Raw genomic sequence first — 15,299 nt, 5'->3', positions numbered from 1 at the left:
AGTAGGAGAGCTGGTGCTAGTTCTTTTTTTTTTTTTCCTTCTGTTTTATCCTCTGTCTTCTAGAGTAAGTCCAGGAGTCATCCAAAGCAGAGAAGTAAGTCTCTACTCTGCCTGTACTTCTGAGTGACCAGCTGAGGACACAAATGACTTTCCTAACTCCTGTTTCTGTTCACAGATGATGTAACACTCCGTCACCTCACTATCTCTAAACCTGTCTTGTTAGGCATCAGAACTGGAAACTAAGTGCCCACTGGTTTACCTGAAGTACTGTGCACACAGCATTGAGCTTCCTTCCATACTGGTGCTGTGTGGTTTACCTGAAGAGCCCGAACACGCAGAGCCACGCTGCTTTAGCTTTCAATCTGTTGACAAATTTAATCATCAATGTACAGATTGGTTTTTAGGTACACAGAATGAGATTACAGTAGAGAGACCAGTTTTGAACATTCAAATGAAGATAAAGTTAAGTTTGAAACTGGCTGTACAGCCAACTAGCAGCCCTGAGCCGCCTCAGCTCAGATCCATCCTGCACTGAGGTTACTCAGAAATCTGCGATTATGGGTCTACGGTCACCTGCCAGGAAACTTGTTGGTGTTACAGATGGAAATGATCTAATTCCAGTGGGAAGACTGTGGAATAAGTAATTACAGGACTGGGCTCCTGACACACACGGTTTCAAATGAGAAACTAGTAATAGGAGAGAAGAGGGAAAAAAATACACAACGCCCACCCCGCAAGTCAAAAGCAAACAGCAGGAAGCAGTGGGAAGGCTTCCCTTTATATACCCTCTCTGCTACAAAGTAAATCAGCTGCTAAAGACAAGGTGATCAGTGAGGTTACCTTGCAGAAGACAAGGGCAGATCACAGCTGATAAGCCTTTTTCAGCTAAGAAGCATTACAAACAGCAAAACCTCCTCCGCAAGCATGATTCAGGCTAGTGAGTAGAAATCCCAACTATCTGCTGTCAAAAACTGGGGGCAGCAGTCTCCAGCATCCCAGAAGATACACACTTGCTATAAGCCAAACAGATGAGGCACACGTAGAAAAATAACAGCAAAAAAAGAGAGAATGAGATAACTTACGGCGATGAGCTGGTAGGAGTTGTTCATCATGGCTATGAGCATGTTCAGCAACACAACAAGGGAGATGACGTTGTAGGTCCCGAACATAGTGGCCCCAACAAATTCTGTGAACTCATGTCTGGCTTTCACGTTGGTGACGTAGAGATTCAGCAGACCGAACACAGACCAGAAGAGTGACTGGAGGGTCTCGAAAAGTCTGCAAATAAAACCAAATTTTTACTTGGCTACCTGACTCTGGGGAATGGAAAACAATGCCTGGGTCAGGTAGTATTCAGGTGGAGAACACAGAGACATCGGGAGCCTGGGACACCGCAGAGCGACTGCTCAGTACAGCCATTTATTCTCCCGCAGTCTCCACTGCAGCCACAGTGACCCATTGGCCAATGCATGCGACAGTCGTGTCATATCAACATTTGCTGTCTGAGAGCCCTGTCCACATCCTTGTGAGATGCAGCGAGCCTAACTGCCCTCAAGGAACCCAAGGTTCCCTTTTCCACTCTACATACATGCCAAGGACAGACACAATATATTCCTTCTAATCAAAATTGCCATGCTGGGATACTGCTCTTATCTATAGATATAAACTCTCCTGTTTAATCAGTGCCTGCATCGTTAACCTGTTTACAAACGAAATGTTGAGGGAACCCATCCGCAAGTATAGCATGACCGTAGTCGTCAAAGAGTGCAAAACAATGAGGCACCGTGAGGTGGGAGATGCGAGAAATCACGTCCACTTGCCCCTTTTCCTCTAGGGAAGCTGAGAGCTTGCAATTACTGCGGCTGCAAGTGAGCCAAGACCCCCTCTGTTCGCAGTGCAGGTGGCCACCAGTGCTGGTGGCTACGGCTTGTTTGTGCAGCAGCTCCCACCCACCACAGCGCAGTGTCCTCAACAGCATGCTGCAACAATTGATCAGTAATGACTCAGATGAAAGAGAGTCATCACATTAATTCAGCTCGAGAGGTTTTCTTCTTTTGAAGTCTTCCTTCCATAGATGAACTAGACCTGACCTCGCTGTGCTTTACAGCTGATGAGATCATCCCAGGTCTCTATGCGCTTCAGCCAGAGACAAGTGACCTTTCGCAATCATGTCAAATACATAATCAGCAATCTAAATAATTGCTCTATTTGGGCATCTTTATTTTGGCTTTCCAAAATATGGCATAAATGCCATATTATCAAAATATGACATTTATATGCCTGTTTAATAAGAGTTTGTATTTTGGCCCGAGGTCAGTAGATATTTTTAAATGCTCCTACTGGAAAAATCAATACAAATAATTCAGATACTTTGCTTGACGTACCAGGAATCTCCTGTCCCAGCTTCTCCAGGCATCTGTTCCACATGTACCCTCGTGCTTTATATGGGGATTTAGTTTCTTTATATTTTGTGGACATATCTTATGTTTTTCACTGGCCAAGATTATAAAGACTCATTAAAGCAAAAATCCTTTCTCCCCAAAGTCAGGTTGTTTGTTAGATTTTTAAATGCGAGGTGGTACAATAAGGATTAACCAAAGAATGCTAAGCATTCTTCTACTAAAAAATGGTGGTGTGCTAGCTATCTTTTAACTTACTTTAACTATTAGCAGTAAACGTACCAGTAATTTGAGCCCAGACTAAAGTAAATATATTTACATGTGGGCACGTAGCCCCCCCTTGAAAAAGTCAGCGACTGGTTTCTGCAACTTTGCGTACAAGTAAGCCGTAGTTACTCTTTCCTCAGCATTTAATGACAGGCCAGAACCATGATCTCTTTTCACAGTGTTTCAGGTGGGGCTCACACTACTTCGGGAAGCGGCTTTAAAAAAAGAATTTTGGAAATTGTGATTGAGAGACTGTCCCCTCCTGCCGAGTGTATTTTGGATCTTAAACAAATAGGAGAAATCTCAAAGCTCCGCCGCTCTCCACAGCAGCTTAGAGACAGCAAGTGCTCTCTCTGCTGCGGGCACCCTCCTGACCTCCTGCAGTCCCTGGAGAAACGGCCCCAGCGATGAGCGTGACCCTCCAGTGAGAATGACACTGCAGGCGGTAAGGTGTGACTTCATCCACCACTTCCTCCTCTTCCTCTCTCTCTTCTCTCTCCTCCAGTTGCCAGAACCACAGCGATAAACATATTTTCAAATTGTTTGCCTAAGCAGTAGACACTCTGCTTTCTAAGGGATGCCGAGGCCAAAGCATAAAACCTTAAATTATTCATGACTTCACCTCATTGCTGTCACAAAGGAATATTACTTTTCCATGATCTGTGTTTGCGATGCAGAAAATTTCCTCACCAAGAAAATATTAAACCCATCCTTTGGGAGTAATAGGAAATAATGCACCAGTAAAGAGGTGTCACATTTTAAACAAGCTGTACAAACATGAGCGGCGTCCTGCTTTTCCTTCCCTTACAAAATTAGATCTTATTGTGTGACTGCTTAGAAATGCTGGTAGGAATCGAAGGGTACTGATTGGAAGCTTTTTACATTTATTCTTTCATTAGGGATGAACTATGAGGAAACAAGGTAACACCAGCTCTGACTTGAATTCACTCCAGCCACGCTCGCTCTCCCCAGCCCCGCAATGTAATTTTCCATTTTGCAGGTTGCTCGTTCTTAGCCAGTCACCCATGCTGTGCATCTGCTCAAGGGCCAAATGTCAGCTTGTACTGGGGGTGTTAATAACAACTATTTAAACTTTTAAGAACACGTTAAATAAATTTCTTAAGCAAGTCTCAAACAAAAAGTAACTGCAGAGCATTCTGTCCCCTGCCAGGAGACCTCGGTCCTAATGGATCCCCTCCCACTGCGATTTTGTTTTAAACAAACCTCTGCCATAAAGGCTGAGCCCCCTCAATTTCCTTTCTGTGCTATGTTCTCCTTGGCAGGGGGTTTAAACTGAATGTTACAGTGGGAGAAATTGTGGTCTGTATTTAAGCTGATCTGCACACTTTCTGTTAAGTGGTTCTATATCATTTCTAGTTCCTAAGATATTATACTTTCTTACAGACTTGAGGATCTTTTTCTTTTTCCCTGCTGACACTCTTTCTTTAGTCCAGTCCTGCTGTTGTGTTCTCCGCTAACCTGCTGACAGTGAAATCTGTAAAACTGGTTTGCAATGGAGACAGGTCCAAACCAGAATGCAGAACTGAATATATCTGTTCACCGTAGCTCCAGGAAAAGACAGGTCCTAGTCCCGAACTTTGTGGTTCGGACCCTTTGTGAGCTCGAAGTTGCCACTTAACAAACATTGTACTTGCCCAACATTTCTCCCTCTGGCTGCTGCATCAATACGGATGTAGATCGAGGAATAGTATTTGTTATTTAATTCCTCTGTAAGGGCAGCACAACACATTTCTGGGGCACGCAAAGCAATTAAAATAGAAAAAAGACTGGAGTCTTTAATTCTGTTTTTCATTAGCACAGTGCAGTTCCATTCACTTCCTCCAGATATAGATGGGTTTAATGAGAAAATTAATCAAGCCTATGGTGTTCTTGCTCTGCAGTGGAAAACAGCAGCATGCCTGGTCTACCAGGTCATGATGCTCTTGTAAGGCTGGACTCTATCCCATGAAAATCCCCCTCTTCTTTTAAGGAGGGAGCCTGCAGGATAATGTTGGAGCCTTTCTTCTTCCAACCTAGTCATGCGGCCTCAGCCATCATCTGCTTTTGATAACAGTGCAAATATGTCACAGATCCTTTCTTAACCTCAAGCCTTCAGCTGAGGAAGGGTGGAGAAGTATTGGGCATTATGACAAGTTGTATTTAATTTAGCATAAAGTGGTGGACAACAGTTTTGTTTTGCTTGTTTGCAGGGCGTAGGCCTTTTTCTAGGCTGTGCTTTATTTATTTCTCTTCACATTGTGCTTTAAGTACTGTGCAAGCAGCAAGAACAATTGGGTGGGGGCTGATTATTATAATTATTTCCACTATTAGTAATTAAAACAAATACATCAGAAAGACAATTCATGTTATTTTTCAGCATGTGCTATCTCTTTCAGCCCTGCCAGATGTCATCATGGCAATTTCCATGCCAACATCTCAGTAAAGTACCCGCGGTTTCAGCAAAAAAGATTTTGCTGGGATTTTAGTCTCACCCCACTGCAAGGAGAAGCCTGCAACATCATGTATGCATAAAAATGGCCTAGGTGAGATTGTTGTTGTTGCTGTATCACATTATTATTAATACCTGTTTTTCATCGGTTTATCCCTTGTTTTCTACATTTTGTTTAGCTTCCCCTCCTTTTCCTCTGGAATCAGACAAAACAATTATTACGGCAAAAGGACGCTTGTTTTCTCAAATACACTGAAATTGTATGTAGCCATAATAAAATTTAAGTTGCAGGATCACGTAGGAAGACTCTTTGGTCCAGAACGGAAACGATTGTCTCCCGCTTCCAGACCTAAGCAAGAGTCTTTCTGACAGCAAAGCTCAGCAGAATGTCTGCCCCAGTTAACTCACACCTTTCCCGCATAGTCAACCAGCTCACCTGATATTTGCAAATGAATAAATAAAGTCACTTTCGGTGCAGTGACAGACAACAGGCAAAGGCAGTTAAGACAGGGTACAGTGGAAGTCAACCTTAAAAACAGAAAGGAAAGGACATCTTACGTGGAGAAGGCATTGTTCTGTTTCTCACATCGGATCCCTTTGCAGTTGTTGGGTTCCTCCGAGGCACTGGTCTCATAATAAAAATAAAGCTGGTTCAGTCCATTGGCGAAAGCCAGAAGCACCAGACAGTAGATAAAAAGGAATTTAAGGATGTCTAGCAGCATGCGTCCCAGAGAAATCTGCAAGGGTCCCAGGTGTGAATTTGCTGTAAACAGGGATATGAGACGCAAGGAACTTAAAATGTTGGATATTGCAAAGAGGGCTTCTGCAATGAGAGTCGGGTGCCACATCTCCCATTCCTCCCTTGGACGAGAACCGTTATACTGAAAGAAATAACAAGGGTAGAAAAGTGAATTATGTTGTAATTACTCTGAGATAACTCGAAAAGTCACACCTGCTAATACTAATGCTTCATATGTATATACTAAACCAGGTAGTGGTGACGCAAGAAGTACTTTTAAAATCTTAAGTCCTAGCTAGTGTCAGACTAACGTTTGGGATTCGGAATTGAAGCTGACTGGATCAGGGCAGAGACTTAGGTTTAATGATGCCTTCTTAGGAACTCTCCCTACTAGATTATGACCCCCTGATATGGACAGTTGTGGGGCCAGCCTTAGAGGTTTCTGGTATGTTGGCTGTTTTTAGCCTAAATTTAGAAAACAGGCCTTTTGAATTTTGACTTCACTGTTTGTGGGTTCTTCAGGTCCACAGGTTCATACAATCTCCTTTTCTTTCAACATATATGGGATTCAGATGGCCCTTTAGCAGGTTAAGGTCGGAAATTTCCAATTACCTTTTTTTCTTTTTCCTCCTAAATACGACTGCACATTCAAAACATTGCACATTCCAGGAAGAATGCGAGGGAGGGAGAAGGGAGGGAAGAAAGAAAGCAATGAACATAAGGAGTGGATGCTTTCCTTCCCTAGTAATCTCAAAAAAAGTGCCGACAGCCCAGAACCAAAATGCTTTCTTCCTATTAATTTTCTTATTAGTTAATTTGTCATGGCAATTTTAGGAGAGTTGCTAAAGCAGAGGTCATAATTACAGCTGAAACACTGGATACGTTTGAGTGCATCAATTATAACATTAACTTGGTTTGTAATGTAACTGTAAAAGCAGAAGCATTTTCTGTGCAAAGTGCAGCCAGATGCAAACTGGTAACACAAAAGAGCTGGGTGTATAAATGTAACTACTCTGGCTTAACTGCGCTGGCACAAGAGAATGGAGTCAAAGACATTTTAACATCAAGAAATAATTGTCCTTTTAACATTTCTCTCTGCTCATTTAACACATATAAAAAGGCAAAAATGTACTTAGAATAGTATAGCTAATAGTGCAGCCAGCATGTTTAAGACTCCTAAAGTAATTTTTGTACCTTTTAAAAGGAAATGGTATCAATATCATACTGATAGATGAGTTTGCAGGGACTTTCTATTTAAATCTGAGGCTACAATACACAAGCTCACAATTTTTCCAAGGACACAGTTAAAAGCAAGTTGATATTTCAAACTATTCCTCTGTATGAAGGAGCTGAGACAAGATACAAAGGCATTTTCAGCGTGACCTCTGATTGCTTCTGACATTTCCCAACTGTTCTTTACTCCACGAACATCATGGCCTGAGTCTGTTAACTTGATTTGAAGATGGGTCTTAAAATGTTTACAAACAGGCAGACATGTTAACTTTTTGCCGGTATCCAGCAGTGGGGGTGGATGGTTGTGACCAGAAAGCCTCCCCTGCCTCCAAAGCGGATTTGCACAGTTGTTCCCAATTCTCTTCTGCATTCTGGCTGGACGCAGCAGCCCAGAGGCTCTCTGCTAGGGTTTAGTGTAGACTGCGTGGAAAGGTATGTGAAAAGGTCATCTTCATCTCACATCTATTTTTAAAGCAACTTGTTAGGGTCATATTTTGGCCCTCTATAAACTGATGGTATATCCTCGCTTGGAAAACAGTAGTCTCTTCAGAGCAGCCTAGCACCATAGGTAACAGAGAAACAGATGCTTTCAGAGGTATCTGATGAAGCCGGGTATCTGGGAAGGCCGGAGGGGTTTTAGTTAGGCATCAGAAGATGAAACTCAGCAGAGATGTATGCAGAACAGTACAAATAAGTTACGCCAGGCAGTCACATTTACCCTTTCTCATTACATGATAATTAAATGCAGCAAATGAAAACTGATTAAGGAAGTATTTTTACGCTATAATTAGCCTGGAGATTTCATTGGTATTGGACAATATTAAGGTCAGGTCTTGGAACCAGTCAAATCAAGAAAAAAAAAGTCTCCACGTAAAAACAAGGATGGAAAACATTAGCGTCAGGATGCAATTTATTTTTCTAATATTTGGCAGAAAGCTAAATGTCCAAGTAATCTTTCCAAGTGTTAGAATATGGTATATTGGCATATATACCAGCCTTTTCCAGCTTGGGGCTGTTCTATAAATAATAAAAACCTTTACAAGTCATGTTGCAAAAGGTTTTGAAGCCATTATCAATGTTATAAATCCTCACGTTTCAGAGCGTACTGCAACCTCTAAGTGATGTAGGTCAGAAGGGAACTTCTGTGAGCATGCTGTTTCAGAACTATTCTGATATAAAATTTTAAGCACCTCTCAGGATTGTCTGACATTGGTTCTCGTCAGGAGCAGACCTTATTAGGTCAGCCGGGTTTAATCCAAGTGGGTCTGATCTGTACTCAAACAGATATATTCCTATAAGCATTCTTCTGCGTGCTGCATGTAGGTCTTTGTAGTTAGCGTGTAAGTTTCTGTAGTTCTTACAGAGTATATAAACAAAGCTGCCACTTCCTTTGTAGGTATGGTTTGGCTATGAGTTTAAATCTCAGTATGTGACTGTGTAAATCTGTGGATGCACAGCTCTTCTAGAAATTTGTGTGTGAGAATGAACAAGATTGTTAACATTTTAAGATTTGTTTGTGAATCTTATGATTTCCACCTTTTCTTTTTTTTTCATATTGCTTACAGTTTAAAGACCAACCTTTCAAGTCTCTAATTTCCTCACTGGTTCTGAATGTTGGGAGAAAAAAAGATGTAATCTGTGCCTGCTTTGATGCTGTTACAGAGCTGCCTCTTCAGGGACCAGCAACTATCTTAAAGCTTTTCCCTTTGAAAAACTAACTTACCACTATGCAGCCTTCTGGATCTTTAAAAGGCCCCATAGCAGGACTGCTTGCTAAAGAGTTTGTCATAAAAGCCTTGCCGTTTTGGAGTCAATGAGCTTTGTGACATTTTCTCCTCTTTTCCTCTCGGCCTGTGTAAATGCTAGGGCGAGAGTAAACAAGGTTGCTTGGGGGAAGTCCTCGTCCTGGTTATTAGGAGCTGGGCTGAAGGAAGTACTACCCTTCTACCAGGGCAAAACCAACACAGCAGCACAGCAAAACTAGAAAGTGCGTAAGTGGGCAAGGAGCAGACTCCAGTTACTTGATCTACACCTGAGTAATTACACGAACTATAGTGAATTTACTGCTGATTCATACCAAGAAAAGAATTGGGCCAAGCATGCAGCTCCCACTGAAGTCAAGGAGAGCCACTGCATAAGGAAGTTTGCAGGAGGCCATCTGTGTCTTGTCTGTGTCTTTGAAAAAGCGAGACAGAAGTAAAGTGCTTCAGGCCATCCTCTGGCTTCAAAACATGTGCATACGCTAACTTGGAGCATCAGAAGTGTATAAATGTGGAAGGTGCATTAGAGGATGAGCTCTGATGTGCATTTGCACCATAAATGGAACATGACAGTGAAGAATCTACATGGTGTTAAAGCTCCAGCGCGCTCCTTTGTCATTTCCTTGCCTATAGTTTAAAATTACATATTGAAGAGAATGTTAACTCCTTTATATCAGGTGGAAGCTTCCTACTAGCTGGCTTGCTTTTCTCAGTAGACTTTTCACAAACTTCTGATTAGTAATCTACAGATCTGTAGGACTACAGATTATAAAACTTGGCTGTCAGTGTTTTCAGATAACCCTATTCTTGTTTTTATTTTACCATTTTATTTAAAAATCATGTTTTCACTATGTCTAGCATTGTTGAAAGAGGTCCAGTGTCAGTAGGGAAAGCAAAACTTTGGCAACTGAGTAGCTACAAAACGGACAGCAAGCGGGGAAACTTCTACCCAATGCCCAAACAATCTATTTCAGTCTTAATCAGCGTCAGGATGAGAAGGATGATCATTCTCCAAACAAATTAATAAGCTTTCCACGTGAATTTTTAAAACTGGAGTTCTTGAAAAGCAGCTATTCTCTTTAACCTGTAATTTTGACTTTGACAGTTTCTACCCTGTGTACTACAGTTCTCACGAGGAAGTTACAAATTCCCTCTCACAAGTTACTGTACCTTTACGTAGGCAACAATTTTAAGGGAGATAGTTGCAAGATAGAGGGAGTTCATTGCAAAATCCATCAGATTCCACCAGTCGTGTACGTACTCATTGAATCCACCATCCCACATTTCCTTGATTTCTCCCCAGATAAAACCTGTAGAAAAAAAGAGAGTTCATTGTCATGAGCAGGTATTGTTTGCCATTAAAGCACTGTGTATATCTGATGTAATAAAAGACAATTCTAAATTAACAGCTTGGAAAAAATGTCTCATCCCTCCTGTCTTCTATGAAGTACAATACTGCTGATTATGAGACATTTTACAACCCTAAGGGGAATGTAGTCTAGAGAGATATGAAAAAGACCGAGGTTTCCTATCCAGGGCTTCAGATATACACACAAGGAAACTGCTTGAAACATATGTTAATTATAACTAGTATGAGTAGATTGGCTCGGATAAACATGTTCTACACAAATAAACTATTTAAGCAACTGTATTTTGTATAGTTTCTCACAGATCGTCTGCTCTCATAGAAACTATAAGTAATTCATTGCTCAGTTGGACAATACCAATTTTTTCTGACTTTCTTTGCAGAATGTGCAACACAAGTACCAGCTTCTGCGTGCCAGTACATTTCCGCCCTGACCTGGAAATATCACACCAAAGAAGGAAGAAGTAAATTCATTCTCTATGCTCAGACACTGTATTTGTTCATCTTGCTGCAAATAAAATCCCATAGGGGCTATTTGCAAACAAAGGTAGGACTCAGCATGAAAAAGGGCACTGCAGCCTGGCATCGCCTCTCTCAGCAATGACTCACCTAATGTCAAATATGGGTATGGGTTTAGCGAGGTGAATATTTGTTCCCAAGGATACGGCCAGAGCCCATCATCTCAACTCTGAAATGCCTTCTGGTAATAATCTTTGGCACTTGCTAACCTTCGCTATACCTCCTTGCAGCTGGAGGGGTGAGGGGCCGCTTCTCAAGTTCATTACCGGACTGCTAAACTCACTGGGCGTACAATTCTAATTTTAAATAACTTTACTATATGTCTTTAAATGTCCTTTATTGTGGAACTGTTTAATTATTTTTGAGAGCCTAAGTCCCATTAAAAAGCAAATGGCAGCCAGGCTCCTTCATCACCTACGTGCTTCTGAGAATCTCTTTAGAGCCCCCAGCTATTTTGAATTACCCAGTTTGTAACATTATCTGTGAATGAAGACCTGAAACGTGTGAAAAGAAAAACAAACCAACAAAATACACTTCCAGGTGTGTTGCCAATATAGTTACCCAAATTGCTGCCCATACCTAACCACAGGATACTGCAATGGTCACTGAAATGCTACTTGCAACTCAAGTTTTAGGACCTGAAAGTTCAATCTGAAGAGCAGATAATGTTGAAATGAACTGCTGCAAATATCCAAACATCAATCTTAGCTCTTCAGCTGCCAGCCGGCAGGTCAATGGTCAGGAAAGCATAATGTCAAGGCCAATAAGGTAATTTTATTACAGCTGCCTCCAAATCTTTGCATGCACACAAAAATATAAAATAAAATAAATCAATGGAGAGGAGCCTGTTGAAGAACTCATACACTGTATTTATAGTGAGTTATCATTGCTGGTTACTATAGTTACAGCAATGCTGTGTGTGCCTGTTCTCTCTCTCCTTTTATAGTGGAGATATTTCTTAAATAATAACCTTTAATCTGGTGAAACTGTTCTAATTTCTCCATTTAATAAACAGTCCCACAATATCCCTATTTATCTGAAACAAAGGAACTCAAAAAGAAGAGCAGACAGCTGTAAGAGGTGATTTTGAAAGTTTTTTTTATGGATCTTTTATTCTTTTGTCTGCAAATCAACTTTGCTGAAATGCCTTCCGTTTCCCTCAATTTTAACCATAAAGTTAAGCATGAAGTGATCAGCTAAGCTCAGAAAAGACATTTAACCTCCTCAGCTTATTCTGAAGTTTCTACCAACACACGGATATCAATGCCATAAATCGGTTTAATAAGATAATGAGGCTTGAGTTACCATTTGTAACTTGTGGTAGAGCTATGCAAGGAGCAAAGTGCCCTCGGTCATGCTGGAAAGTGATTTGTGAACATGTTTGCAACTCTTACGTTCCTTCCTCATTTTCCATCAGCAGTTTTAGGTTTGGCACAGGGAACAGCTAGGTTTGTTCAGCACAGAACCAGCCTGATCCACAGCCACCACAGAACCGAGGAGCTGGGTGATCCCAGGAGCGAGGAGCCAGCGGGCACAGGAGGTGGACCCATGAGAAGCACTGAGGAACCGTAAGGAGAGCTCCAGAGATTGAGGTTTGTGAGAAGTGTCCTCACAAAGCATCCGTGCGGCTTTCTGGACCACTGACCCCCTACTAGAGAGTCACAATTCACTGTTACCTGACTGCTGGGGGTTTGCACTGAACTGACCCAGGCTATATGGACAGAGGCTGGAAAGATGTGGAAATCATTGCCTGTGACCACCGTGGTGCTACGTGTTAATGGCACAGCAAGGGAGATGGGGGTTTAATTAGAGGGGAGATCACGCTTCTAGTGGAGCCCACAGCTTTGCACTTGCTGTTGTGTTGGAGCTCAGTTTAACAGGGTAAATACTTCTCTCTCATCAAAAATATATCCAACCATGCTTCTCTGCTCTTCTCCCTTGGTGGCTCTATCCCATCCCATTTCACGACCTCACCCATACATCCGGCCCTCAGAAACATAGACACCACCTTTTCTTCACAGTTGTGGTTGCCCAAGCGAGATCGGAATAAGAGCCTCGCGTTTAACCTTCTGATAATAAATACTCCCCCCTTCTCCTGCTTATATTAGAGCTCTCGGTATTGATTTGGTCAGTGTTTATCAGCAAAGAGGCATAAGGAAGAGTGAGATTTATTTTCCCTTTTCTGCCTTCCTGTAGGCTATTTGGGAGTCTGGGAGCCCAGGAATAAACAGTCCTGGAACCTGCACGCTGGCTCCGGGAGCAGATCAGTGAGAAGGTGAAAGAAGAGGCAAGGCAGGCTCTCGGCGCTGCCTCCTGCCACGTACCAGCCAGCAGAACTAAGCCAGCGTGAGAAGTGACACTATTTGTTACTAGCATGACCCAGAAGCTAATTCCCAACACGTTCCTCACACGGAGCATGGGGGAAGCAGGGAGAGAGCTGTGTCTCCTGCAGTTTACTCAGGGTCATGTCTAAAGGCATGTCAGATGGCAACATGAACAGCAGAAAAGCCTGAGGCCAACAGGATCTGTTGTTCCAGAAGGAGCCCAGCTGTTCTATGCAGTTACTGAAGCTGGCTGCCAAATCTCTTTTCATGCTGATGATGCTGAGATCAGGAATGAGTCTCCACACAGTTGCCATGGAGTGCGAGTCAGGCGACTGTGGCTCAGGCATTCTTGTGTTTCTGATTTACCTAGAACCCAGGGCAGGATCATCCACTCCACGATGGTGGGAGGTGGTCCCTGCATGTGAAGGTCAGTCCTGACGATGTGCTGCGATGCCAGCAGGAGCATGAAGAGGAAGGTTAGGTAAGAGCCGGTGTGGCAGATAAACTTTATAAATGGCTTTTTAATGAACAGTCCCAGCCTGCTCTTCGGTGCAATCAGATATGCCACGGATAGCACAGGAAATAGCAGTCCAATGGTGACACAGGTCAAGAGTTTTACTGCCCAGTGTTTCCGCCTCCATCCTGGAAAACCGTCATACCAAAGTGTTGCTAGTAGCTGCTGGCAGTTTGGCTGAGCAACAAACTGAGGAGGAGAAAAAAAGAAAGATTATTACTGACTGGTACTTCATGTGCACTCCCCCTCACGTATGTGTTAGAGCCCACACAGACTCTCATATTATGTTTGGGGCTGGCTATGGGGTGGAAAAGCATATTTTGGAGACAGAGTGAAGAAAGGAGGAAGATTTCACTCGTTTCTCTACATAGGATTTAAGATTCCTTCTATAAGTTTTTTTTTGTATTTGAAGCATCCTTATGTAGATCAGTCACTCACCACACATGAAGCCTCGTGCAAAAGTGATACAACGAAAACTACTACGAGCCTTTTCTCTTCCCATGTGTTTCTGTTTCAGCACGCTTCTTTGCAGAATGTTTCAGGTTTCAACTATCTCAAACAAATCACTGTCAGCATCTTTAAGAAGTGACTAAAATATGAGACAGGAGGGAAAAGGTGTAAAGCTCTGAGAGTGTGTGTGAGAGAGGGAAAGAGAACGTCTCCAGTGTGTGGGGTGCTGCACGTGGTTTTGTGCAAGGAGGCCAGCATATGTGTGTGTGGGATGGGCTGGGCATGAGACAGCCTGCAGTAATGGCAAGTTCAGCCAGGTGACATCTGTTGGGAAGCAGGACAGCACACTTGTAAGCGAAGCGTGCCTCGCTACTGAGGAAGAGAACAGTTGTAAAATGTAAGAGATTAAGCAGAGGCAAAAAGAAACCTTTGATCACAGTACCAAAAGTAACAGTTGAAAATTTACTTTCACTCTGTAAAAAATAGCATTATGATGGTGTTTTATTGCATCTCAGTGACTCCATACCAGACATGCTCAGGTTGCAACTACTTCAGACTGTTTTAATACCTAACAGCCCTTGGAATTTCCCACTCAAGCCAAAATATTTCTGGTCTATGCCAGAAGGCTTTATGTTCCCCATTATACCTGGACAGCCCCATGGTTTTCAAAACTTATCTGACCCATTGCTACTTAGAGATATCTGCAAGACCAAGGCATCTGTGTTTTTCTTTACATATTTGATTTCTAATCAATCTTATTGAAGTTACACTTTTGATCTACTAAATTCAGATTTCTCACCGGCCTCTGCAAGTTTAAAAAAAATCTCAATTATTGTTCCGAGGTTGCCTGTTATACTTCTTTTGCTGTAATTAAATCAGAAAAAAACTGTCCTGGAGTGGATACGGTTATCGATAAAGAGATTTCTGTAACAATATAACTACACCTATGATCAGGCACAGCTGTATCAGAAAGCATCACACTTCCAGTGGACACAATAGTACTAGCAGCAGGTATCAAGGACCTCTCTTAGAAAGGATACCCAAAGCGGTGAGTAACCTGAAGATGATGGTACTGTTTATTACCCTTGGCTTGCCTATATTTAAAAGTGATCTCTGGGAGGGACAGTGCCACCACGCTCTTCCCCCCAAGGGAAGACTTTTATCAGGCAAACCACTCTTTCACCACTACAATTTAAACCAGCTCTTGGAAGGACTGCACCATGGTAGCAAAGGGACCGGCTTCTGAATACAAGAATACGCATTTACTTTTTGCCATCCC

General features: G+C 42.3%; 1 protein-coding gene across 1 annotated transcript in view; it reads right to left on the bottom strand.

Moving 5' to 3' along the window:
* The window catches only part of TRPC5 (transient receptor potential cation channel subfamily C member 5), a gene marked incomplete at both ends in the record, with an annotated part of 66,941 nt that overhangs the window by 18,874 nt on the left and 32,768 nt on the right, over positions 1–15,299 (bottom strand). Inside the window, 4 exons of the mRNA XM_082488392.1 lie at positions 1,083–1,278; positions 5,674–5,996; positions 10,018–10,157; positions 13,423–13,759. Of these exons, the coding sequence (XP_082344518.1) occupies positions 1,083–1,278; positions 5,674–5,996; positions 10,018–10,157; positions 13,423–13,759 (996 nt within the window). The remainder of the gene's footprint in view (positions 1–1,082; positions 1,279–5,673; positions 5,997–10,017; positions 10,158–13,422; positions 13,760–15,299) is intronic.

Source organism: Vanellus vanellus, assembly GCF_965231255.1.
Source record: "Vanellus vanellus genome assembly, chromosome: 10".
Lineage (NCBI taxonomy): Eukaryota > Metazoa > Chordata > Aves > Charadriiformes > Charadriidae > Vanellus > Vanellus vanellus.
The sequence above is the reverse complement of the archived record's forward strand: the minus strand, read 5'-3'. Positions and strand labels throughout refer to the sequence as shown.